Below are 25,359 nucleotides of genomic sequence, written 5' to 3'. Positions count from 1 at the left end.
CTCTCCCCTCTCCCCTCTCCCCTCTCCCCTCTAGTCACCTTTCTTTCCTCTCTGTTCTCATGAGGGTTAGACATATCCTATCTCTAACTCATTTGGGGAAAATCTTTCTCTGATTTGTCACTTTCAAATGTGGCTGCTTCCTTCTACAAACCAATTCTACCTTAAAGATATGTACTAAGGGCATATCTACATTCCAACCAGAGGGATTAGGTAGTGTGCTATCCCAGCCGGATCACACAGACCTAAAAGGTCTTTTGAGTGTGAGCCCTTGCCAGAGTAGCCATGTTGCTGGATTAAAATTGCTCTACAGTGGGAAAGACCAAGGACAACACGTTCCATCCTCATCCAGCTGAATGTAACTATAGTAACAAACATCATCTGTAATCTTAGAGCATCATTGAGGTGGCTTGACTAATCCATGAATGGGTCATCCTACCTCACCACTCCAGGTGGTTCTCACATTGACAAACTCCAGATGATTAAACAGCTGTCAAATTCAAGAGTGGGATGAGGCCAAGTGAAAGCGATGGTTCTGCCAGAATGTGGACAACATTTGATTCGAGGATTACGTGTTCTCAAACAACAACAAAATATGGTATTTTGGATCTGGCTGAAGAAACCTCTCAGACTGTTGTGATTTTGGGTTTGATTGTTGTTGTTTGGTTTGGTTTGGATTTTTTACAGTGACAAGGGAGAAGAGCTCCAGTGTAGGAGGAAGGTTGGATTCATTGAGTGTCACCCTGTCTTTGATGCCTTTGGGCAGGTTGACCTCTCTCTACCCCTTAGCTGTGGGAGTGATTTCCTATGTTCAAGAGAAATTTGTAAAGCTTCACTGGGTCCTGTGGAAAGATCAGATATGTACTCCTATGGGAAAGATAAACTTTCCAGCTGAATGGACAACCCTGTTCTGTTTCTTTACTGGTAAGCTTTAAGGATAACATTTAGTCCACATCTGCCAAATTTCAGTCAAAACACTACATCTATTCTTTCTCTAAAACTACAATCCTTCCCCTTATAGCATGCTTAGACAAGATGTGGGTGTGGCCTGACCACTGTTTGACTTGAAACATAACCATGCCTTGTGTTATTTCCACTGCTCAAGTAGCCAGCAAGAGTTTTGGCTAATCCCCTACTGTCAGCCCTGGCAGGCTTACTATGTGGAATAAAGTAAACAGCTACATTTGTTCCACAGGAGAATACATGGATGACCAAGGCCACTGCCAAACCTGTGAAGCCTCATGTGCCAAGTGCTGGGGACCAACTCAGGAAGACTGTATCAGCTGCCCCGTAACTAGGTGAGTGACTTTTTTGTGATTCCTAGAGGTGGATGTATTGACCACCTTATAGCACCTAATTAAGCTGTTAGACACAGGACCCAAACTCCTTCCAATGACACAGATATTACCTATGGTCTGGCCACAACTGTAGCATCCTCTCCCATGAGGTTCAATACCCTTGGCAAAGTACCTGAAACATTCATCCCTCAAACAGAATTTCCATTTTCTGACATATATATATATATATATATATGAATTTATTATAGAGGTGAGTATATACGTATTCATCTCTATAATCAATTCAATACCATACAATAAATATAAATACATGTATATACTCATTTCTATAATCAATTTAAGAGAAACCTATTATGTAAAGTCATTTCTGACCACTTCCTAGCAGAACTAGCATTCCCTTCTTCAAAAAAATTACTATGTTTGCTAAGTTATTATTTATTTATATGTGTCCTATATCCATACATACATGGGCCTACAGCACTTGCATGGAGATCATAGGACAAAATATGGGAATAAGTTCTCTCCTTCTAACATGTGAGTCTTGGAGATCCAACTCAGGTTATCCTATCATGTCTATCAGAGCATGTGTAGCCCTTATAAATGTCTGTATGATATCTGTTTCCAAATGCTTGTCTTCACTAGAGTGTGAGTGTCTTGAGATCTCACATTTGCATCTCCTTCCCTAGTACAGTGTAAGGAAAATAGACGCATCACTACATGTCAAACAGAAATAATAAGCCATGGAAGGAGCAGCATTGCTAATCTAACAGACATATCCAATAGAGAGGATTGAATGCCTGATATATTTTTAACCACTGCTCCTCTGTTCTAGCTCTTAATAATTGGAAGCTTCTGAGTGTTTGAACGAATGCCTTTAGCTAAATGTGTAAGAAGCTGCCTCTCTCTCTCTCTGTCTCTCTCTCTGTCTCTCTCTCTGTCTCTCTCTCTCTGTCTCTCTCTCTGTGTCTCTCTCTGTCTCTGTCTCTCTCTCTCTCTGTCTCTCTCTCTGTCTCTCTCTCTCTCTCTCTCTCTCTCTCNTCTCTCTCTCTCTCTCTCTCTCTCTCTCTGTCTCTCTCTCTCTCTCAATTGGATAAGAATATTGTCACAGAGGGGGTACTTTGCAACCCACTGAGACCCTTCCTCTGCACAAGGGTCATTCTGTTCTCACTCTTCCTCAGGACTGTGATATCCCTGTGAGCAGGGGCTGTGATGTATGATGTATGTGTTTCTTAATTTTGCACAGAGAATCAGCATATAGCAACAGTTTTATAAACATGTGCTTGTTGCACTGTGTGTCATCAAGACCATGAGTTTGATTGTCAGAATTCCCTTAGAAGAAGGAGGCAAGAAATAAAGGAAGGATGGAGAGAGAGAAGGAAGGATGAAAGGGGCAAAGAACAAGGAAAAAAACAGAATTCTCAAGGATTCCCAGTGCTAACCATGAGAATGCTTTTTTGATTTAATTAAGGAAATGTAATATGTTCTGCTGATTATTATACTATATTGCCCACATTCCATTCTCACCATCTATCCTAATATCATTCACAAAACATTTTTCAGAATCTAGTTCTCATGTTTCATATTTTATTTATAATATTTTCTTTGCCATGTTTCCTTGTTTGTTTTACCTTTCATGACTGATAGTTTTGAAGATTCAATAGGCCTGTTGTTTTCAAGTATTAATACACTTATCTCCCTTTTTAAATTATTTGTTTCTTTTGACAAAATACTTCTTTTACAATTTCATACAATGTACTTTAATCATTTTCATTCTCTCCTTCATGCCTCTCAGACCCACCCCTCAACTTGGTGACTTATTTCTCTACTCATCAAGTCCAATTTGTGCTGCACATATATCTTGGATGTGTGGCCTTCTGCTGGGGTTCGGCCAACTTACCAGGGCCAACATTTTTAAAGAAAAATTGCTTTCTCTTCCAGTACCTACAAGTAGCCAATAACTCCTCAACCAGAGGTGGGACTTCATGCTGACCTCCCTGTCCATGATGAGATTTTTGTCTTACTTCAGCTTGCACTGGGGCTTATGCATGCTGTCACCATCACTCTGAGCTTGTATCTCCTCTGCCATGTATGAAGGACCTTCTCTTACTTCAGCTTGCACTGGGGTTTGTGTGTGCTGTCAGAATCACTTTGAGTTTATCTCGTCACTGCTGTATATGAGATGCACTGTTTGATTATGTTTATCCACCACCTCTGGCTCTTTAGTCTTTATTTCCTTTCTTGTGCAATGATTAATGAGCCTTGGGAGGATTGCTTGTGATATGGATGAGACATATATGGCTGAGCATTCTGCAGTCTCTTATTCTCTGTACCTTGCTAGTTGTGAGTATCTCTGTTAATCACCATCTACTGCGTATAGAAGCTTCCCTGATGAGAGTAAAGAGATGAATTAATGGGTATAGTGCTGCCATTAGGAACTTAACATACTGTCCTTTCAACAGAATATTGGTCTTAGCTTTTTTCCTAGTTCCTATGACCTATCTAACCATAGGCTCTTCGTCTATGGGTGATGGCTTGATAATAGGTCCATGAATGAGTTTCATGTTGTTCTGGACTTAAATCCAATCAGAATGTGATTGGTTACTCCCAGAATATTCATGCCACGATTGCACCAATGGTTATGTCCTGTGAGGCAAGATATTATTGTAGCTCGCAGGACCTCGGCTGGGTAAGACTGATAATTACTTTTCTCCTTCAGCGGTATATATAGCGCCTCACAACATTAACCAGTAAGGATGAGGCATCCAATTGAGTAGCAGCTACATTTCTCCATGTCTTATGTCTTAAGTATGCGGTGTCTTCAGCAATGGGCTCTTACTATTGAGTTCTTCAAAGTAATCAATAGCATTTACAATAGCCTGTTTAGAGGTCTATGAGACTTCACTGGACAATAACTCCAAAAGAGTTAACTCATTCCTTGCACTGGGTCTTTTATTTGTTACCCTGTGGTGTCCAGTCTGGGCATTGTAATCCTGTTATAAGATAACTCTATTTTAATGCTTCTCCTATATGTGTATAATATAATTTGCCTATACCTGTATCTATACCTATACTTATACAGTAGGAAGCTGCTACAGAAGTGGATGTGTTTCCTTATGACTTTTTCAAAAGGTCATTGGTTTATCTCCCCGGTAGTTCCTTCTCTACCATGTCCTTCCATTTATCACTCAAATTTAACCCCTTCTGTCCCATTAATCGCCTTTGAGCCTATATACCATTTATTTCTATCTCCCCTGACTTGGACCTCCCTACCATGGCTCCTTACTAATTTCCAGAACTCTATGGTTATTCCAAATGAAGTAAACATATCTGAAAAGTCAAAGCCAATATCCACAAATGAGAGAGAAAATATGATGCTTGCCTTCCTGAGTCCGGATTACTTCACTCAGAATGATAGTTTCAGTTTCATCCACAGCACAATTTCACTTGGCTTCAGTCAGAATGGCTAAAATCAAAAGAACAGATGATGAAAAATGCTGGCAAGAATGTGAGAAAAAAATAGTTCTTTAAGGCTGGTGAGACTGGAGCAGTCAGATGATCCGGCTTTAACACTACTGGGCATAAACCCAAAGGAGTCTATATCTTATTACAGAGATACTAGCTCATCACTGTTCCTTGCTGCCATGAAGTCAACCAAGATGTCCATCAACTGATGAATGGATAGTGAAATATGGTACATTTACACAATGGAATATTATTCAGCCATCATGAGCATAAAAGGGAGGTCATTTAGTATAGCATGGACAATATATCAGTGGCCACACTACTGAGGAAAATGATAATCCTTCCTCTAGTCACCATTAACTGTCAATAGTACCATGGATATCAGAAGAGCTTCATGAGCCCTTTCTTCCTCCATATTGAATATTGACAGACCCAATCTTTTTCAGGTCTACTGTGGATAGCCTCAGGTGTAGTAAAGTCATGAGTACATTGGCCATATCATGTCCAGAAGATACATGGTCATCTTCCCCCATTTCTTTCTGTTCCTCCACCGTATTCCCTGAACCATTGGAGGGTAATTATTTAGATGTCTCATTTAGGGTCAAGTCATTTATTCTCTGCACTTTAACCAGATGTCTCTGTATTAACTATAATCTAAAACAAGCTCCTCTATGAGTCAGAGCTGAAGTAATCTATAGGTGTGAAGATATGTATTTAGAAGGCGGCTTGATACCATGAGCATTTAGCAAAATTAAAATAGTATGTTCCCAAATGCCCTATAACCTCATTAGAATTGAGTTCCTAACTGGGCTTATAGTACCAGGTATGAGTTCCCTTCAATGCAGCAGGCCTTACATCCAATCAGAAAGCAGTTGATTACCCTATACCATCTGTGCCACTCTTGCACCAGCAGCCACATTTTGCCAGGCTGGTCATTGTTGGATCTGGCAGGCTTCACAGTTGGGTGAACTGCTAATGACTTCCTGTGAGCATTCACAAGACTATTTTCTAAGTGTTTCTAGAATGAAACCTGCAAATAGCAAGTTTTCTTTAAAGAAACTTCAAAGTATACTTTAAGATAAAAACATGATCAAAACTAAATCCTGTTCTCCTTCTAGCCCCATTTTTATTACTGTGAATAATTAAATTGCCTTGTATGTTTGAACATCTTGGAACACTTGTCTAATGAGGCAATTATAATCATCCAGTACACACTGGAGGATACACAATTGTCCCTAGCACAATACAAATGAAAAGTGAGAATACAATTCTACCACTGTAAATGACTACTTTTAAAAAATAGGCACAGGGACAACCATGGCAGTGAAAGCAAGGCAGGCTTTGAAGTCTATCCTGGCTACATGGGGAGACCCTGTCTCAAATAAAGAGAAATCTAGGCCTGTTGGCATAAAATGTAAAGTAATACTACTAGGACATTTGGGAGGTTTTGCTTGTGAAGTATACTATTAGCTTTTGAATAAAGGAATGCACACACACGAATCTTGAATCAGAGTATCTTCCTAACAAAATACTGTTCCTAGGGTCAATTTCTTCTCTTTGCTCTCAGCATCCTTTCCTCTCCCACATCTTTCTTCTTTGATGTTAGCTGTATACACACATGGCCAAGAAAGGGTAATGGAGCATGGCAACAAACTACTTGACTTCTTAGTTTTCTGGTATTTTCCCTGAAGGGAGTTAAAAGGATAAAAAGGAAGGAGCTATCTGGAAATAAGGTGATGTTGACTTATTTGTTCTTGAGAAAATGGCAAAGTGTTTCCAAAGTGTTTCCCAGATCGGTGTCTTGGCTCATTTGGAGCTGCTCTAACACAATACTTGAGACTGGATAAATTATAAACAATATAGCTGTGGCTGAATGTTACTCGGAACTGGGACATCTATGTACATGATACTGGCCTCTGGTTGATGCCTTGGTGCTGGGTCACCCCACTGCTGAAAGTAGAAGACAAGAGAGAGAGAACAAAAGAAAGCTAGACCTGCTTTTATGGCTTCTTCCCATGATCACATCATCAACCCAGCTGTTGTGTAAGACTCCTCATTACTTACTCCCCTCATCTTAAACCCTACTTCACAACATTGTCACCTTGGAGACCAAGTTTCCAACACATACATGTTGTAAAACATATCCAACCCATAGTAAGTGGAGTCCACGCAAAGAAGGTCAAAAGTACTTGCTTTATATTTAGCTCTGAGATGTACACAGAGTCCAAAGGCTCTTTAGGACACTGTCCCTGCCATTGAGGTCACCATCAAGGGATGCTAACACACTCAAAAGAAGCAAGAGTGAGGGAAATTCAGTACCCTGGCATTTAAAGCAAGAGTTGGATCCAAGAAGGAGTGGACATTTGCCAGATGCTGGAACAACAGAGGACACAGTCTCTGCCCAGCCATGGAAAGGGGAAGCTACCTTGGGTGGAATAGCCTGGTGTCTAGTCTCCCAACCTTAGAATTCCTGCTGATGTTTCCCCACTTTAAAACTCACTAGAGGCCAGCGGGGTTTCTCCTTCATGAATGAAGATAGTTGAGATAGCATTTTTAGTAGGCTCACTTCCAGAATAAGACAAGATGGAAAACAGTGAAGAAGGAGATAGACTAGGGATGGGGTGACAAATAACCTGGACAGCTGGTCTCTGTTTTTCTGATTTTTAAGCCACTGCATTCTTTCAGTTCCTAGAAAATAAAGATGGTCTTCAGAGAACATTCACCTGTAAGAATGTTAACATTAACTTTTGGGTTTGGTTCAAAGCTGAAAAAGTAAATTAATGGAAAGAAAGTAATGCTGAACAACAACTGTTGAAGCTGAGTAATACTTACACATTGAGTGGGGGACAATTATCACCTATATATGCAAGATATACTTTTATGTCTGTTTAACTTTTTCTACAATTTTTTTTTAATTTAAGAATTTAACTCTGAAACTGTTTTACTAAAAACCAGGAAAAAAAACTAAATAATAGAGACAATAAAACTAAAAAAATAGAGACAGAGTCCCACTCTTCAGGTTAGATTGGCCTGGAATTCAGTGAGAAACACATGTCTTTCTCAAACTCATATAAATCCTTCTGCCTCAACTTCTCCAGTGCTAAGATTAGAGGTTTGATTCACTATCTCTGGTAAAAATCAGAAGTTTAGAAATCACCTGCATATCCTATGGTTTCTGTTTACTTTTCTAATCACCTTTGGTTGGGCTCCTTAAAGACAACTTAAAATGTGAAACAAGCCTTTTAGCTCTGTATGTAACATGCACAGCTCGAAAATGCTATGGTCCTGAGTGCTGAAGCCTACTTTCTAGCCCAGCCTCGAAGGAGTACAAGGTAAATAAATCTAAATTAAAGTATCTAGAAGTTACCGTTACAGCCTTAAACATAGAAACATTGATCTGTTTCTATGAAAATACAGGGAGAAAAGACTTTTTATAAAGTTTCATTCCATTAAAACACCAAGAAGTTATGAGAAATGCCCTTGTGACGGTTTTAATCAGGCCAAGCTAACAATCGGCAGACAGGACAGCCCTGACCCACCCAGCTCTTTTGTTAGGATTCATGTCTTTCTTTGACATGGACAGTCATGTGTGTGAGTGTTGCCTTAAAGCTGGGACATGGTCTGCAGGAGATCAGGAAGATTACTGCTTCCAGTGGTGCTGAGTCTGCTGAGCAGAACCTGAGGGACCAGGGAGTGGAGAGTAAGCTGGCCTTTTATGTTCAGTTGTAGACTTGAGTTCCATTCTATTTCCAACCTGATGTAAATGACACAGCAATGGGAAGGGTGCTTTACCCCCCCAGCTTCCTCCAATCCTGGGAGTGCTTTAATCAGCTCCGCAGCAAACTATTGGGTCTAGATATGTAAGCAGTAGCTTTTAGACAAGCCACACCAGGAAAAATGATCGGTGTGGTGAGAGGTGGTACAGACAAAGGAATTTTTCTTCTCTTTGATGATCCTCTCAGCTCCTAGAATAGGTAGCACAATTACACCCTTAGGGACATGGGCTCCACTCAGTTAACCTTATAGTCAACAAGACTACATATCACTTTAAGGAAACTCTACAAAACACCAGTTTGGCCTCAACTAGATTACCTAGACTCAATTCACAAACTCCACAGTAATCCAGATGTTCACAGAGCAGTGGCTCTCGAAGTGTGATCTCTATAGGATTCACAGGAAATGGGATTTGCATACCAAAGAAACATTCAAAGTACTGTGATTATTGCAGACCCACTCACAATGGCTAAGGTCATGGTACTCAACCTGGCTACCCAACTGACAGATGAGTTAATTTAAAAATGGGTTATAGATACACAATTGAATATTATTCATATTTAGCCATAAAGAGGAATGAAATCCTGCCATTAGCAGCAAAATAGAAGGGACCAAAGGATATTGTGTTTAATGACCTAAGTCATACTCAGAAAGACAAACACTACTGCATAATATTTCACTTGTATGAGGAGAGTAAAATTCGTCAAACTAAATGTAGATTGGAGATGAGGAAGGGTGGAGAGGGAAGGCAGACTGAGAACTGCATAAGTAACAGAGAGAAAAAGGAGATGTTTTGGCATTCCACAGCAGAGCGGGACCACCATTCCCCAGTTGTAGATTTTGTGAAGATTCAGACTAGAGGAGGCTGAGGATGCCAATGATTAGGAAATGACGAGAAGGTAGAAATGGTAAGTGTGCAGATGTCATGAACAGAGACTAAGCACTGAAATGCCACACTGGGCTTCAGTCACATGTCACTACATGCGTGCTCATGAAAAAAAAATTAACTAATGAGTAAATTATTAAGTTTTCTAAATGTGTACTCTCTGGATCAGTAATGTTAGCACCACTGGAAACATTGTCAGAAATGCAATTTTCCAATCTTTTTCCTGAGCTCCACTGGATTAGAGCATCTGGAGGTGGGACCCTGGCCCCTTTCATCTGTTCACATTACCTAGCTGATTCCTACATTTATTTCATCAACATTTTGTGTTTTTCCAAGCAGAGTGCTTGGATTCGGTTGACTTAATCCCATCTGCTCTTATGATTACTCTGCAAAGAAGGATGAAACCCATACACAAAAATATTAGCAGAGACACCATGATATAGATTGCACACATAAAACCAAAGGTTTTAAGAGGCCATTTTCTAACTGTTGTTCCTTCAGCGGGGTGTTTGTAATTACGATTAAGAAATAGGTCGAGAGACTCCATGTGTGAGCAAATAAAATCTGAGTTCATATGCTTGTAATATGCATAAGGCAGTTTTCTGGATAGCATGTAACCTTCAGAATAGTGCTTCATTATACACTTCCATCGCACTTAGATATGACACACCCAATGTGGGTGTCTTAGTTAGGGTTTTACTGCTGTGAACAGACACCATGACCAAGGCAAGTCTTATAAAAAACAACATTTAATTGGGGCTGGCTTACAGGTTCAGAGGTTCAGTTCATTATCATCAAGGTGAGAGCATGGCAGCATCCAGGCTGTCATGGCGCAGGAGGAGCTGAGAGTTCTATGTCTTCATCCAAAGGCTGCTAGTGGAAGACTGACTTCCAGGCAACTAGGGTGAGGATCTTATACCCACACCCACAGTGACACACCCATTCCAACCAGGTCACACCTATTCCAACAAGGCCACACCTTCAGATAGTGCCACTCCCTGGTCCAAGGATATACAAACCATCACATTCCACTCCCTGGTCCCCATAGACTTGTTCAAAAACAGGAGTCTATGGGGGCCATACTTAAACATAGCATAATGCAAAATGCATTTAGTCCAACTTTCAAAGTCCTCATAGTCTATAGAAGTTGCAACAATGTTAAAAGTTCAAAGTTCAAGGTCTCTTCTGAGATTCATTCAACTTAATTAACTGTAATCCCCAAAGCAAGGCAGGAAACCAGCTGTGCAAACTCCAAACTCTGCATCTCCATGGCTGATGTCAAAGTGGTCTTCAGATCTCCACTCCTTTTTCATCTTTGTTGACTGCAACAAACTGCTTTCTCCTGGGCTGGCTCCACTCCCTGTTAGCAGCTTTCCTCAGCATGTATCCCATGGCTCTGGCATCTTTAACATCTTTGAGTCTCCAAGGCAATTTCAATGTTACAGCTTCTTCTTTCAGTGTCTGGGATTCCACTTGATCTTTTGGACTCCTCCTAAGGGTTGGCATCACTTTTCCAGCTCTGCCCTCTGTAGCACTCTAAGCTCAGGTTGATCCACTCCACTACGGCTGCAGTTCTTGGTGATCACTCCATGGTACTGACATCTCCAATATACTGGGGTATTCCACTCCAACTAGGCTTCACCAGTAGCCTCTCATAGGCTCTCTTCAGGGTGCCAAGCCTCAAATCCTTTGCATGACCCCTTCAGTCCTGGGCCATCAACTACAGCTGAGGCTTCACCTTCTCCAATGGCCTTCCCCGGCCTCTCACAGTGCTAAGCCTCAGCTTCTCTCCATGATCCCTTCATTCCTTCACAAGCAGTACCACCTGAGTGACTCTTACACATTACCAAGTCTAGTCGCAGCATGAGGTACAACCTTGGGTATCTCTGGAACACAGCTTCTTTGTGCTCCCAGAAAACAATTTCCAGAAGATTTCACCTCAGTGATGCTGGTCTCTTCTTAATCACTGCTAATTCCTTAGCTCCAGCTAACCAGCATCAATTACCCAGTAGTTCCTCACATTCTTAAATCTAGAGCCAGAGCCACATGGCTGAAGCTGCCGAGTTCTGCTGCTTACAGGAACTAGAATATGATCCCCTTGTACTATTACATTATCACTAGCTTTATGTTTTCTAAATCCTTCACTGCCTAAGCTTGGCTATCCTGGTTCTTGCTCTGTAGATTGACCTTGAATGCAGAGATCAGCATGCTTGTCTCCTGAGATTAAAGGTGTGTACCACCATGCCTGGATTTAATTTAGCTGGGTAGGATCTTGCTCCAAGGTCCCACTCCCTTAATCTGTTATCTCCTAGAACACAGGAATTTGTTCCATTTCACTTCCTGGTACCCCTTTAATACTCGAACCATATATTTTATATTTTTCCTTTCTAAGCTTGCTATGCCTGTTCAAACTTCTCTTCATAAGACTTAACCAGAGAACAAAGTCTCTGCTAGGGCTTTTTTGAAACTTCTTTTGTCAATGCAATTAATCCAAGTCTCTTCACCTTAGCCTCAGGCAAACTTTTCAGACAAGGGCAAAAAGTAGCCACATTCTTCACCAAAGTACCACAAAGCCAGTCTTTATGCCGCATTCTGAAATTCTTCTCCTTTGAAATCTCTTGGGCCAGGTCAACACCGTTCAAATTACTCCCAGCAACAAAGTCTTCCATATTCCTACTAGGATGACCCATTAAGCCCCATTTAAAGCATTCCACTGCTTTCCAAATCCAAAGTCCCAAAATCCACATTCTGTCAAATAAAAGCATGGTCAGGCCTATCACAGCAATACCCCACTCCCAGTACCAACTTCTGTCTTAGTTAGGGTTTTACTGCTGTGAACAGACACCATGACCAAGGCAAGTCTTATAAAAAACAACATTTAATTGGGGCTGGCTTACAGGTTCAGAGGTTCAGTTCATTATCATCAAGGTGAGAGCATGGCAGCATCCAGGCTGTCATGGTGCAGGAGGAGCTGAGAGTTCTATGTCTTCATCCAAAGGCTGCTAGTGGAAGACTGACTTCCAGGCAACTAGGGTGAGGATCTTATACCCACACCCACAGTGACACACCCATTCCAACCAGGTCACACCTATTCCAACAAGGCCACACCTTCAGATGGTGCCACTCCCTGGTCCAAGGATATACAAACCATCACAGTGGGCATGTTGATAACTAAAGGAAGAAAGCTTTCCCCAAGGCCTCAGGATTCAGCAGCCCATTTAGTATCTTGAAAGGCAGAGACTACATCTGATACTGACTGGATCTGGTGAAGCCTTCATCTGGGTGGGCACCAGTTGCAAGCAGATTTGGGATCATACCCCTAGCCAGGTTCCGGTTAGCTTGCTGTTGGATCTATATATTGGGCCAAGGATGGGTATGTAACTAATATCTCCCAGGTCCTGAGTTGATCTGCCCCAGGCATCACTTGTGTTTCTGGAGCAGTGGGACAAATCTGTACAGTGAAACATGACCACTCATGGCCCTTCAGAAGTCCTCCCAGTGAATTCTAATACCCTGCTTGTCCTCCAGGGTCTTCGATGATGGTCGCTGTGTTATGAACTGTCCTTCCTGGAAGTTCGAATTTAAGAAGCAATGCCATCCATGCCACTATACTTGTCAAGGATGCCAAGGTAGTGGCCCTTCCAACTGCACCTCCTGTAGAGCAGGTGAGGACATTTGCTGCCGGCTCCTTCCTCATTCCAATCTGTACTCTCACAAACCAACACTTGTTTTGGCTCAGAAACCTGCAAAAGGGCTGAGGTTCTAAGCAGACAGCTGTTCATGAAGGCACCAGTACAACCTGAAGGCTCTTTTGCTGCCAGGACACAAAAATCCTTGTTCACATAACCACACATGTTGACTCACTGCCCCTAAGGAGATGAGAGAAGTGAAGAGAGGTCTTCTCTGGGAAGCAAAAGCAGAAAGTATTAAGTGTGTGGTCAAGTATGACGAGCACAGTAAAGCTAAGCTTTGTTGTGGGAGAACTGAAAAGCTAGGGAATTATGCAAGACACAGATGGTCCCTCAAACTAGCAATGCATTAAAGGTTATGTGAGGTCTAAGAGCTGAGCTAAGCCATTTAGATGGCAAGGTAATCAATTCACTCAAGACAGATGTGACCTTTCTGGTCCAGTCTGAGATACTCTCAGGGTTTCCACCATCACTGGGGGTAGGCCACGCCGTCCAGGTTCCTCTGCAGTTTAACCCTTGATGCTGCTCCAGCCTCATTTTAAGCCTGTCCTCTATTTTGACTTCATATGAACTACAATCACATTATTTTGCTTATATAGTAGAGTTTGAGCGTGAAGCAAATTTAAATGTTGTGTCATTGTAAAGAAAAGAAATATGGACTTTTGGTCACTGGTGGAAGGCTAGATGGTGTTGCTGCCCTGGACACATCTTTCCCACAGATTTTTTTTTCAGGCTAAAGCCTCCAACAGGCTACTCTGCATTTCTCTGCAATCTCTACTGTGCCCAATTGTCTCACCCACCCCGAGAGAATGGTTCTTCTGACCTCCATCATACATATACCATTTGTCTAGTGAGAGAGGCTTATTAGTCTTTACTGTTGCCTATAGTAAAACCAAGAAAAATGAAAAAAAAAAAAAAACACAACATATTGGATTGGCAGGAATACAGAAACTGGGCTCCTGCCCACTCCCCTTTTATATACCTTGCCTCACTCGGAATATCAAGCTTGTCCATAAAAAACTTTACGGCCAACACCAGAAGAGCAGGGAATGGTTTCAACCCTGCTTCCTGATGTGGTCTGAAATGAGGCAACATCTGGCACAGAGACTGTGCACACACGGCAGGTAAGGAAGAGCGTGCCTTGTTCAGGAGGAAGTCCCTCAAGACTAGCTCTAAGGAAATGCACAATTGTCCCATCCTCCTAGGTACGTTTATTAATTAATTATTTATTTTTAACAATATCTCCTGTATCCTAAGCAGGCCTCAAACTCACTATATAGCTGAGAATAACTTTAAGTTTTTGATCTTCCTACTCCTACTTCCCAAATGTTGGGATTATAGGCATGCACTACTAGGCCTGGTTTTATGCAATACTGGGGTTCAAACATAAGGCCTTACACATGCTAAGCAAGTTTACTACAACTGAGCCCCCAGCTTTCTTACTAACAAGAAGATACTTAGTCACTTCACTTCTTTAAGCCTCTTTTTATTTGTTTAAAAAAAATAAAAAGAACAAATGGGCTTTTAGACTCATTTCCCATAAAACCCTTTATATCTCAACATATGTCCCAAAATTAAAACAAAGTTTAGATTCTAAGAAAATATCAGATAGTCTAAGCATCTTGCTACTACTTATACCAAGCCATATGAGAAGGACTTCAACAATTCGTCCATATTTTCTACTTGAAGAACTCCATTTAATCCATCATCTTAAATATAATTGACCCTCCTTTGTACACGTTACTAGTGCAATGGAGAATACAGTAAACCAGAGCATGTGATAGCTAAACCATTTCATAACTTAACCTGATTGAGAAACGCCTAGTAGATTATTAAAGGAAATCTCTGGGTGTTTCTGTGAGAGCATTTCTAGGAAGGATTGACTGAAAGGGAACTAGGACCCTTAGTGTAGGTTGGACCCTCCCATAAGCTGGGGTCCAGAGGGAATGGCAGAGGGGGAGGAGTGAGAAAGCCACTGTATGGGAATTCTTCTCTGGGGTGTGGCTTCCAGGAAGGGAGCTTCTCAACTCCACCACACCCTCCCTACCCAGATGCACTGACACCTTTGAAAGTGAGAGCCAGGCAAGTCCTCCGTTCCTGTAAGTGTTATCTGTGGTATATCTGTCATTGCAATGAAAAACAAACAAACAAACAAACTGACTTGCTCTCAAGGTATTTACAGAATAATAAGGTTTGTCCTCACATACTGAACAATGAGAAACTATCAGATATGGACCAAAGGAGCAGTCAAAAGGCTGCCATAGATTATTTCCATAAGTGATGAGCAGAGGTTTACTGGAGAGGGTAATTGTTTACCAAGCCCTTATTTAACATGTTCTCTGCACAACAGAAGCTCAGAGTAATCAGCAAGGCTAGCCTCTGCCTTCAGGTTGCTGTGCTGTAGCTGAATGCTTCACTTCAAGAAATTCCACAAAGGAAACTTCAGTGAAAAGCTTAAGCATTGGGAAGCTCAAGTCCAACATTATACAGGCTTTCCATTTCTGTCCTTCCAACAAAGCAGTAGCACTATCTTTACTCATACACTTGACGTCCCTGCAGCCTGAAGGTCAATGCTTTGAATACCCATGTGGTGGCTCATATACTGAGTGAACACTAGACTCAGGTTATTCTATGCAACACCGATCAGCTGTTCTTCAGAGTCAGGGCCATATGGGAAAGCTGATTCTCAGTAGAAAGAGTAGATGCATACCCAGAACACATTGAACATTGCAATTCCCCAAAGCTGGGAGTCAGAGGCTCCTAGGTAGACATGTAGTATTAATCTTGGTGTTGTTTTTATAAAATATTTATGGATGTTTATAATCCTCTGTAACTGGTCCTGATCTTTTTCTAACTGATTAGATTTTTCTATTCTCTCCAGGAATAAATTCCCATGTTCTGTCATGCTGGGAAATTGCTGATTCTTTTCTCATAGAGCATAGTGTTGACAGAAATAAACCCCTTAGGGATGATGTGGGGGAGTTGTGGAGGTGTGCTTGATTTAGGGTGTCAATAAGGCTGTTCTTAGAACAATTAGTAGCTTTGCAAAATCCCAGACATTAGTCAGCACAAGCATGTGATTCTAATAATGATTGCAAATCATTAGGGGATTATACTTTTGTCAAGGGTATCTGCCACGAAGCACATGTTTACTCTTACGGCAGCTCTGTAGCCCCCAAGTCTGAAGGGTTCTACCTTTACCAAAAGGACCCCTTGGGAAAGTTAAACACAGTTAGAATCATAGCTACCCACAGGGTATGGTTTGTGGCTTTACAATGACATCTCAAATAGAAGTTGTTCACTGAAATATATAAAATAGTGTAAAATGATTTCCTGCAAGGAAACTTTTCAGCAATAAGGATATAGATGTTGCACTTTTTATTAAATCCATTCTGATGCTCTTGGTCCCCTAGGAACAAAAGCACTGAGTTGTTTCTCTTTTTAATAAAACATCTTATGTTATATGGGTTCCATGGCTGCTTTTCCATTTCCTCTTTCTCATGCCCCTCTAACTGGTCAGACAAGCATGGTCAGGAGCGCTTCCTGTACCATGGGGAATGTCTGGAGAACTGCCCTGTGGGCCATTATCCTGCCAAGGGACATGCCTGCCTACCCTGCCCAGACAACTGTGAGCTTTGCTACAACCCACACGTCTGCAGTCGATGCATGAGTGGCTATGTCATCATCGCCCCCAACCACACCTGCCAGAAGCTGGAGTGCAGACAAGGTGAGACTTCTCTGGGACTCTGCTCAGCATCAGAAGGTGGGATGAGTATATGGCTGGGCCTCAAGGAGGCTTTGACTACCTTACTTTCAAATATCATGGTGTTGTATGAACACTTAGAATGTCTCTGAATATCTCAGTAAGCAAGTGGAGCTCATTCCCAGCTTCACAACATTTCCTTCTGCAACATGTCTCCAGACAACAGAGAAAAACTGGGGTCCAAATCTCATGGTCTTGGTCAACAGTTTCCTCCTTAATTACTAGGTATGAGACCCTGGGCAAAATGAGCCTAATTTCTCCATAAAGGGGATGGCATAACACCAAGGAAGATTGCCATAAGAAGCAAGGGGACTCAGTCTGCCTAAACCTGCTTGAAATGTTTGAATGTTCTGTGAATTGTATGTGGTTGTTAGTGTTCAATTCCTTTGTTATATTGGAAGATGATAAATTAGACATCATTGACTGTGTTTGGTCCTCCATGTATGTAAGTTATGGCTGGCCCATAACTAAAGATAGCTTCAAGATATTTTAAATTAAGCACTCCTTGTATTTCTCCTCCCCACTTACAGAGATACTAATTATATGTATTTTAAATATGTTTAGTAGGTCAGATATGAAGTTTGTCCATTGACATATCTAATTTCATTTTCTCACACATGGAACTGATTTATTTAATAAATCTAATCTACTAGATTGACTTTAAAATTAGTTATGTAGCCAATCATGGTTCATGGTAGCTCATGGCTGCCGTCTCAGTATTCAGGAAATGAAAGCATTGAACTTAATGCCAGGTCAGCCAGAGCTACGTAGCAAGACCCTGTCTCAAAAAGCAAAGTAAAGCAAGCAAACAAGCAAGCAAACAAACAAGAAAACAAGCAAACAAAAGACTAGTTATACAAAATATAGTCCAAACCTTTTGTATCTTACCCACTTGAGTGCTACAATCTGTTAAATTAATATAAGATTTTAAGGTATATGGCATCCTTCTTCAAGATGGTTTGGGGCTTCATAATTGTTCTGTGAGTCACTTAAAAATAAACTACACACCAGCATGACTTTATAGGAGTGAGCATGCCTTCACCCAGTGGGTCTGAGCTGTTTTATCCATGTCCTCTCACTGTACAGGTGAATTCCAGGATTCTGAGTATGAAGAATGCATGCCCTGTGAGGAAGGATGTCTGGGATGCACTGAGGGTATGTCATCTTCCTTTGTTACTTACAAAGTTTAAATAGCTGTGACCTTCATTCCACATGCTGATGTTGCCATCACTCCAGCAAAAAAGTCTTGTCATTGAGGTAATTACCAATGTCTCCATCACCATCCCTAGTACAGACAACATCACAATGAAGAGACGCTAAGGCGGCAATAGTGTCAAGCTTAAGAAAGGATGGCGGTGTCGTCCCCTGTGATTGCTAGGTAGTTGATGGGGGGTAGTTTTCAGCAATCATGTATGAAGGTGCATGACCCTCTGAGTCTTCTTTATTAAGTGTCAAATAAAATCAAACAAAGAGATGCCTGTGGGCTCTAACTCACTTGGTGTGTGTAACACAAAAGCCAGCAGGTAGAGATAGGGAGATCTCCTTTTGTTAAAAATGAAGCCTAAGACAATACTCTGTACTATGGTGATGGTGAAGTCAAGATTCCCATTACTCAAAGAAAAGTATACATCCTCTCTAGTTCCTAACCCCTTCCTTTCACACCACTGGTGAAGGAATAGGTGGGGTTGGTTTATAGCCCATAACATCAGGGAAATTGATGAAAACTGTAAAATAGGGATGCTATGAAATTTCAAGACTGCACTTCTATGTAAGCCTAGGCAACATATAAAATACAGCATACAGGATCTGGGAAAGAAAATCCCAGCTGGCACAAAAGGTCATGGAATAATTTCTCTTTCTGAGAGCTTCCATGGAGGCCTTTGGTGCCTTGATTCGAAGACAGCTGCATCATCAAATTCCACCTCAGCATGGGTGACAGCTTATGAAAGCTGGGAAGTCTAGAGTATACAGAGCAACCTGCAGGTAGCTCAACAGGCTGGGGTCTGCTCTGCCAGCTTCTCCGCTGGGCTGAGTCTCTTCTAGGCAGCTAGGTTTGTCTGACAGCATTTGTCATCAGTCCTTAGTGCATATGTATATTTATGGAGAGGGGCCTGTTGAATCTAGTCAGTTGTCAGTTTCATATATATGTGTATATATACATATATATGTCTTTCATATATATATATATATATATATATATATACACACACATGCATGTGTGTATATGTACATAAGGGTACATATACATCTATCAATATATACATATACATATATACACATTAGAGGGGCCTAGAAGTGAATCTAGACAGTTCCAGGTACTTCCTGAAGCTATTTTGAGATATTTACTTTCTGAGCTTAATGACTTCCCCGCAGAATGGAATGTTTCACCTCCCACTGTAAACATCCTGTATCTTTCCTCAAAGACACAGATAGGAATGACACCAAGGCAACAATGATCCCCGGGAGATTCAGTGTCCATCATCTCCCCCAGACACAGCTAAAGACCGAGGTATAGAAAGAATATCTTATGGATGAATGGATGGATGCATCACTTGTAAATCAAAAAGCCTATGGCTTAGACAGGGAATAGAAGGTGGGACATCTGGGAGAAAAAGGAATTCTGGGATAGAGCCAAGGGTGGGGAGATCAAACTGAGAGATGTGAGGAGACAGGCACATGGTACCTGAGCACAGGTAACCAGCCATATGCAGGTTAAAATAAATGGGTGTCTTAGGTTATGATTCTAGTCAGAAAAGAGCCTAGCTAGATGGCCAAGATATTTGTAAATGTATTTTGAGTCTGAGTCCTATTTCTAGGAGCATGGGGCTGGGAGGTGGAACCAGGCTTAACTTCAACACCAAGGTGTAACAATCGTACAGTGAATTCCATAGCAGACACAGGCCAACCAGGTACTCACAGTTCAGAGAGTCTACTGAACTGACAGATCAGTCTGATTCACTTTATAAAGTGCTATTTGAATATCTGACTCATTCCTTCACTTAGACGACTTTAGGTCTCTGCTGCATGCTAGGTGCTCACGGCAGCACTGGGAATTCAAAGGTGACATGGCAGGCATCCTGTGATAAGGTTGTGCCAGGAGAGACACCTGGAATGAAGCTCTTTACAAGGTTGGCCCAGAGTGGAGGGAGGTTCAAAAGACAGCAGGATCATTGGCTAAGTTACAAGAACATTCAAAATGCTGAGATTTCACATCTTATATTCTTACATTTCTCTGCATTTACAATATTTCTATATATTGGATCTTGTGTGTTCTTGGACTGACTTGGATATCTTGACAATGACCTTCTTTCTGAGCCCTTGGGATCTCTCCAGCAGAATAAACACCCCCTTCTCCCTTTCATGTGTATGCTGCTATAACACTGGTCCAATATTTGGTATGTACATATCTTTCTGTCTGATACTAAAGGACTTGCTTAAGAATAAGGTCTCCTTCAGTGGGGACCCTCTGTGTACCCAAGGAGGTGAAGGGGCTTGCAGTCCCATAGGAGAAACATCAATATGAACTAACCAGTACCCCTAGAGCTCCTTGGGACTAAACCACCAACCAAAGAAAACACATGGTGGGACTCGTGGCTCTAGCTGCATATGTAGCAGAGGATGGTCTAGTAGGACATCAATGGGAGGAGAGGCCCTTGGTCCCGTGAGGGTTCTATGCCCCAGTATAGGGCAATGCCAGGCCAAGAAGTGGGTGGGTTGGGGAGCAGGGGGAGGGGGAGAGGATAGGAAAATTTTGGAGGGGAAACTAGGAAAAAGGATAACATTTAAAATGTAAATAAAGAAAAGATCTAATAATAATAAAAAAAAAAGAATAAGCTCTCTGATTACATTGTCTGCTCCCACAAGGAAAGCAGCAGCCCTGGATCATACAGCACGCACAGTTGATATGCAAATGTTCCTCCTTTATGATGACTTGGCTTACATGGTTCTGACTCTACCACCATGGTGTGACAATGATCTTAGTGTTGTAAATTGGGATCTTTTTCTGCATTGGCAATATGCATACAGAATGCCCTCATGTGGCTGGGCAGCAGCAAATCTCAGCTGCCAGGAGATCACATGCTCTTGTCAACAACCTGTACCATTCAGTGTGTTGTGGGGCCAGCAATTCTTCAATATATTATATGAGATAATCAGTGTTTTCTTACAAAATACGCTTGTGTTAGAGGTGCTTGCTCACGTGTAGCCTAATGTGTTCTGAGACTGTATGAGAGAAAGTGTTAAGTCCTAGACTCTAGGATACACCATGATGTTTGGTAGGCCAAGAATACTAAATGCACTTTCTTCTTAAGGGTATGTTCCATTTAGAATGGGTTTATCAGGACATAACTCCATTTTAAGAACAACAACAAATTTTTTTAAATATGCATAAATATTTACTTGGTTGAGTTTGAGAGTTTCTCAAGTTCAAAACAGAATATTGGCTTATGAGACTCAGGGGTTCAGAGACCATGTTTTCTCTAATTAAACTTTGTATACAGTTCAAGAAGAGGAAAGAAATCATACAATAAAAATAATTTTCATGGAATATTAGAACTGAAAATTTTTTATAAAAACATGGTTGGTTGCATTTTATAGTTTTAAGAATGTAAGATGTGAACTTTAAAAGATATGAATAACTTAGCAAGATCTGCCCAAAATTCTTCTTATGAAACAAAACATCATTCTTTGGAGAGAGTTTCACTTTATTCCATCTTAGCAATGCAGATTCTTTTTGTAAAGGGGTCTAGACGATCTCTGGAGGAATTAAGGACAACTAAAAGCAGACATTGGAGACATTTTTATCTATGCTATGTCCTAAACAGTTGTTGTGAATGCTAGGGGTGTCTTGAGAGTTTTGTATTCCTTTTCAGATATTTAGAGCACTATGGATTAATGTGTGTGTTTTATGACTAATAAAGGAAAACTCGATTTCCAGGTTGACGAGAATCTCAGCCAGTTCCAGGGATGAGCAAGGCCTGGTCAGTTCAAGACACGTTTTCATAAAGGAGACAGAAAACTAACCCATGACAAAAAGCATTTGCTTTGTCTGGAGGGAAACACTGAATGTGATAGTTTAGTATGGAGCCAGTGTGCTTTTATAGTTATGGAGTGAGGTTTCTAGTCTTTACTATGCTGTAAACAAATAACATTTCTATCTTATCCTAAGAATAGTTGATGTCACATTTTTTTTGCCTTTATGAAACAAGTATCTTCATTTGGCATTTTTCACAAAGGCAAAGATAGGTGTTTGGGATTATAATTTGATGTTTTGATGTAGCCTTCACAGTTTTCATTTAATGAATGCAGTAGTAGGTGTAACCTAAGATTTGATGCCCATATCTACTTAACCATTGACTTAACTTAATAATGGATTTTAATCAAGTTGTATCTCATTAATAAAAACAGTGTTTGGATTTTTGTTCCAAAGGACATAATGAAAACCCATTTTTTTTTTTTGGAAAGGAATGAAGGAGTGTAGTCTACAGAAACACATAAACTTTTAAATTTTTTAAGCACTTTCCAAAAAAAATAAATTCCTACAATTTAAACTTCAAGCAAGGAGACAAACTTATGTATAAGAAAAATTAAGATGGGGAGCCTCAGGCCCTGAAGCTCTCCAGAGAGGCAGAGTGATAAAGAGGCTGTGAGCTTGTCTTGGTTGTCCACACAGAAGAGGGTGAGCTACCCTCAGCGTAGGGCTTCTACTTGATGAAAAGTGTCAGGACCTTCTGCCATGGATTTTCCACTATGAAATATACAAATCTTGAAAAAAAGAGTAACAGAGAAAATCTTGGCGAGCCACTGAAAATCCAAACCGTGAATTCAATGAATGCATTTAAAATTATTCTTTAGCTGAAGTAGAATAACTGAAAGTTGGAGTGCAACCAACAGACAGACAGACAGACAGAAGGAAAGACAGGTAACTAGATGTGGCTGGGGAGTAGAAAGCTTGGCTAGTATATGTGAAACTCTATATTCTATCCTCAGCACTTAAATGAACAATTATATAAACAGACAGAATGATGGGCTTGCTTTGGTTTTTCCTATTTGAAAGAGGGTACCATGGCCCATGTCAGCCTCAACCCATTATGTAGCTGAGGATGATCTATAACTTCTGCTCCTCCTCCATCTACCTCCCCAGTGCTGGGATGACAGGTCTATGCCACTACACTCAGTGGTGATGAGCTCAAATGCAAGGCTTCCTGCAAACAATGCAAATGCTCTGCCAACAGAGATATATCCTTGACACAAGGGTGCTGTCCTGAGGAGGTATTTTAAGGTGAGTTAGACTGACAACTTCACAGTGCTCAAGAGTAGTTGACAGCTAGAGGGGCTGTAGTACCAACAGTAGTGAGAATGCTCTTATAGAGTCAGGGGAGAAGCAAAAGCAGCTCTAGCCATAGTGAAGACACCATGAAGAAAGGTATAGGCTTTTACATCACATGAGACAAATGGCTCTCAGGTATAAGAAATAAGGCAGGCTTATTAGAAGGGATATACTAATTAAAATGACCATGGGTTGCATGATGTTTTCTAGGCAGTCTGTTTTGTTCACCCCAGATACAGAGGCAATAGCAGACCAAGGAAACTATGCCATAAAAGTCCAGCTTGATGAACTAATGTGTTTATTGGAGGTGCTTAAAGGAACCTGAGTGAAGAGATTGCTGACAAGATCACGGGAAAGTTACAGTCCACTGCACAGCAACCTCCTCTTCACAGCCCTTGATAACTATTTACATCCTCAGGGAGGTGTAGGGCTCCTTAAAGCTTATTAGCTTCGTGGGCCTTCTCTTCCTACCAGAAAAAAATGTTAATGAGTCCAGTCTTGTGAGGGTCTCCTAGGGGTATATCATAGTTGCTCTAATTCAAGACAGCAATGGGCACACCAATCCAGAGGAATGCACAATGCCACAGAACAGTTTTTCACCCATCAGACTAGCATATCAAAAGCACATCAGCTCTCTAAGCAAGGCAGTAGGAAAGGATACACACACACACACACACACACACACACACACACACACACACACACATACCCTTCTGATGGAACTAAATGGTATAAGCTTTGCAGAACATGTGTCAGGCTGGATTACAATGGACCTTATGACCGCTTCTAGAAATGTAAGCTGAGAACACACTAAAAGCAGTGCGCTCTAGTCTACTTCATTCTCGGGATTGAGTTCTGACATTCAATAGATACCCAGCACTTCAGTAATCCAGAACCCTATCATTCAACGCCTTTCCATCTAAGCTAAGCACCTACCACACACACTGTGGCTCTAACTTAGAATCTGAATATAACAGTAAAGCATGTACAAATTTGTTCTTCCATCATAATTTCAGAGACATGTGACCTTGTAAAGGATCATAGCAATTTCATCCTGTCTCCTACCTCTTTCCAATTTCCTTAAGATGGTAAATTACCTTTTCTCTTTGAAACATTGTTGGTTTCTCTTTGGTATAACCGAATCACAAGCCTTACCACTAGAGTTTGGGAGCTGTTATTACATTACATAAAGGTGATGTGAACATGGTAATGTCACTCTATACCAGCTAATCTGTTAGCTAAGGTGAACACTATATGACTAACAGTCAGGTTGCAAATACAGAGCAAATATACTTGGCAAAGGAAAAATTCGAATCTTGGACAAAGCAGAGCAAGATGCTGTAAAGCAAATCCTTGGGTCAAGAAGACAAGTGTGTGCACAAAGATTCATGGTGGTATTAACATAGTCAACCATTGGAAGCAGATTAAATATCAGGTTCATGGAAGACTAGTGGATGTACAAACAATCAATAGTATTTCTTGAGTCATCCATTGGAAGCAGAGTAAATGCCAGGCTTGTAGAAGGCTAGTTGAATATCTTGGAATACATAAGCACATTAGAGCACCCTATAGCCAGCAGGACCAAAGAAGATATGTATAAAGTAATAGTGATTTCCTGGTAAACTCTTTCACAAGCATTCTCTTTGTGGTATACTCTCTTCTGGGTCAACAAAATTTTGAAATTAAAGTACACATATCTACATTTGTTCTTGATTGTGAAATAAATAAAATACAACAACAGACAGAACAGGAAGAAGACAAGCTGGTTGGCTATAGACCTGAAGTTGGTTGAATGTATGTAGACCTGAAGCTGCTTGACTGTAGACATGAAGCTGGTTGACTGTGAAAAGAAATGTAGGGACTGGAGAGATGACCCAGTGGTTAAGCGTTCAGCACACCAGAGTCTAGTCTTGATGCCCAAATTGGGTGGTTTACAATCACCTATAACTCAAGCTCCAGGGGCCCCAATAACCTCTCTCAGCCTCAATGTACACCTACACCCACACATGTGTACATAGACACATAAATAAAAATAAAAAATTAAAGAAAGATATAATAGTGAAACCTCTTTAGGTAAAGTTGCACATAGTTCTAATTTTAGTTTTATATTTCATGTTTTTATAAAAGAAAGAAAGAAAGAAAGAAAGAAAGAAAGAAAGAAA

At 40.9% G+C, this 25,359-nt stretch overlaps 1 protein-coding gene across 3 annotated transcripts in view; it reads left to right on the top strand.

Moving 5' to 3' along the window:
- Positions 1–25,359, top strand: part of Pcsk5 (proprotein convertase subtilisin/kexin type 5) — a 412,773-nt gene that overhangs the window by 313,841 nt on the left and 73,573 nt on the right. For all 3 annotated transcript variants that reach the window (XM_021151578.2, XM_021151579.2, XM_029472674.1), the window contains exons 21-24: positions 1,193–1,295; positions 12,946–13,082; positions 16,627–16,833; positions 17,956–18,024. In XM_021151578.2, the coding sequence (XP_021007237.1) occupies positions 1,193–1,295; positions 12,946–13,082; positions 16,627–16,833; positions 17,956–18,024 (516 nt within the window). The remainder of the gene's footprint in view (positions 1–1,192; positions 1,296–12,945; positions 13,083–16,626; positions 16,834–17,955; positions 18,025–25,359) is intronic.

Source organism: Mus caroli, chromosome 19 (genome assembly GCF_900094665.2).
Source record: "Mus caroli chromosome 19, CAROLI_EIJ_v1.1, whole genome shotgun sequence".
In the NCBI taxonomy this organism is placed as follows: domain Eukaryota; kingdom Metazoa; phylum Chordata; class Mammalia; order Rodentia; family Muridae; genus Mus; species Mus caroli.
This window is presented reverse-complemented; position numbering and strand designations above follow the sequence as displayed.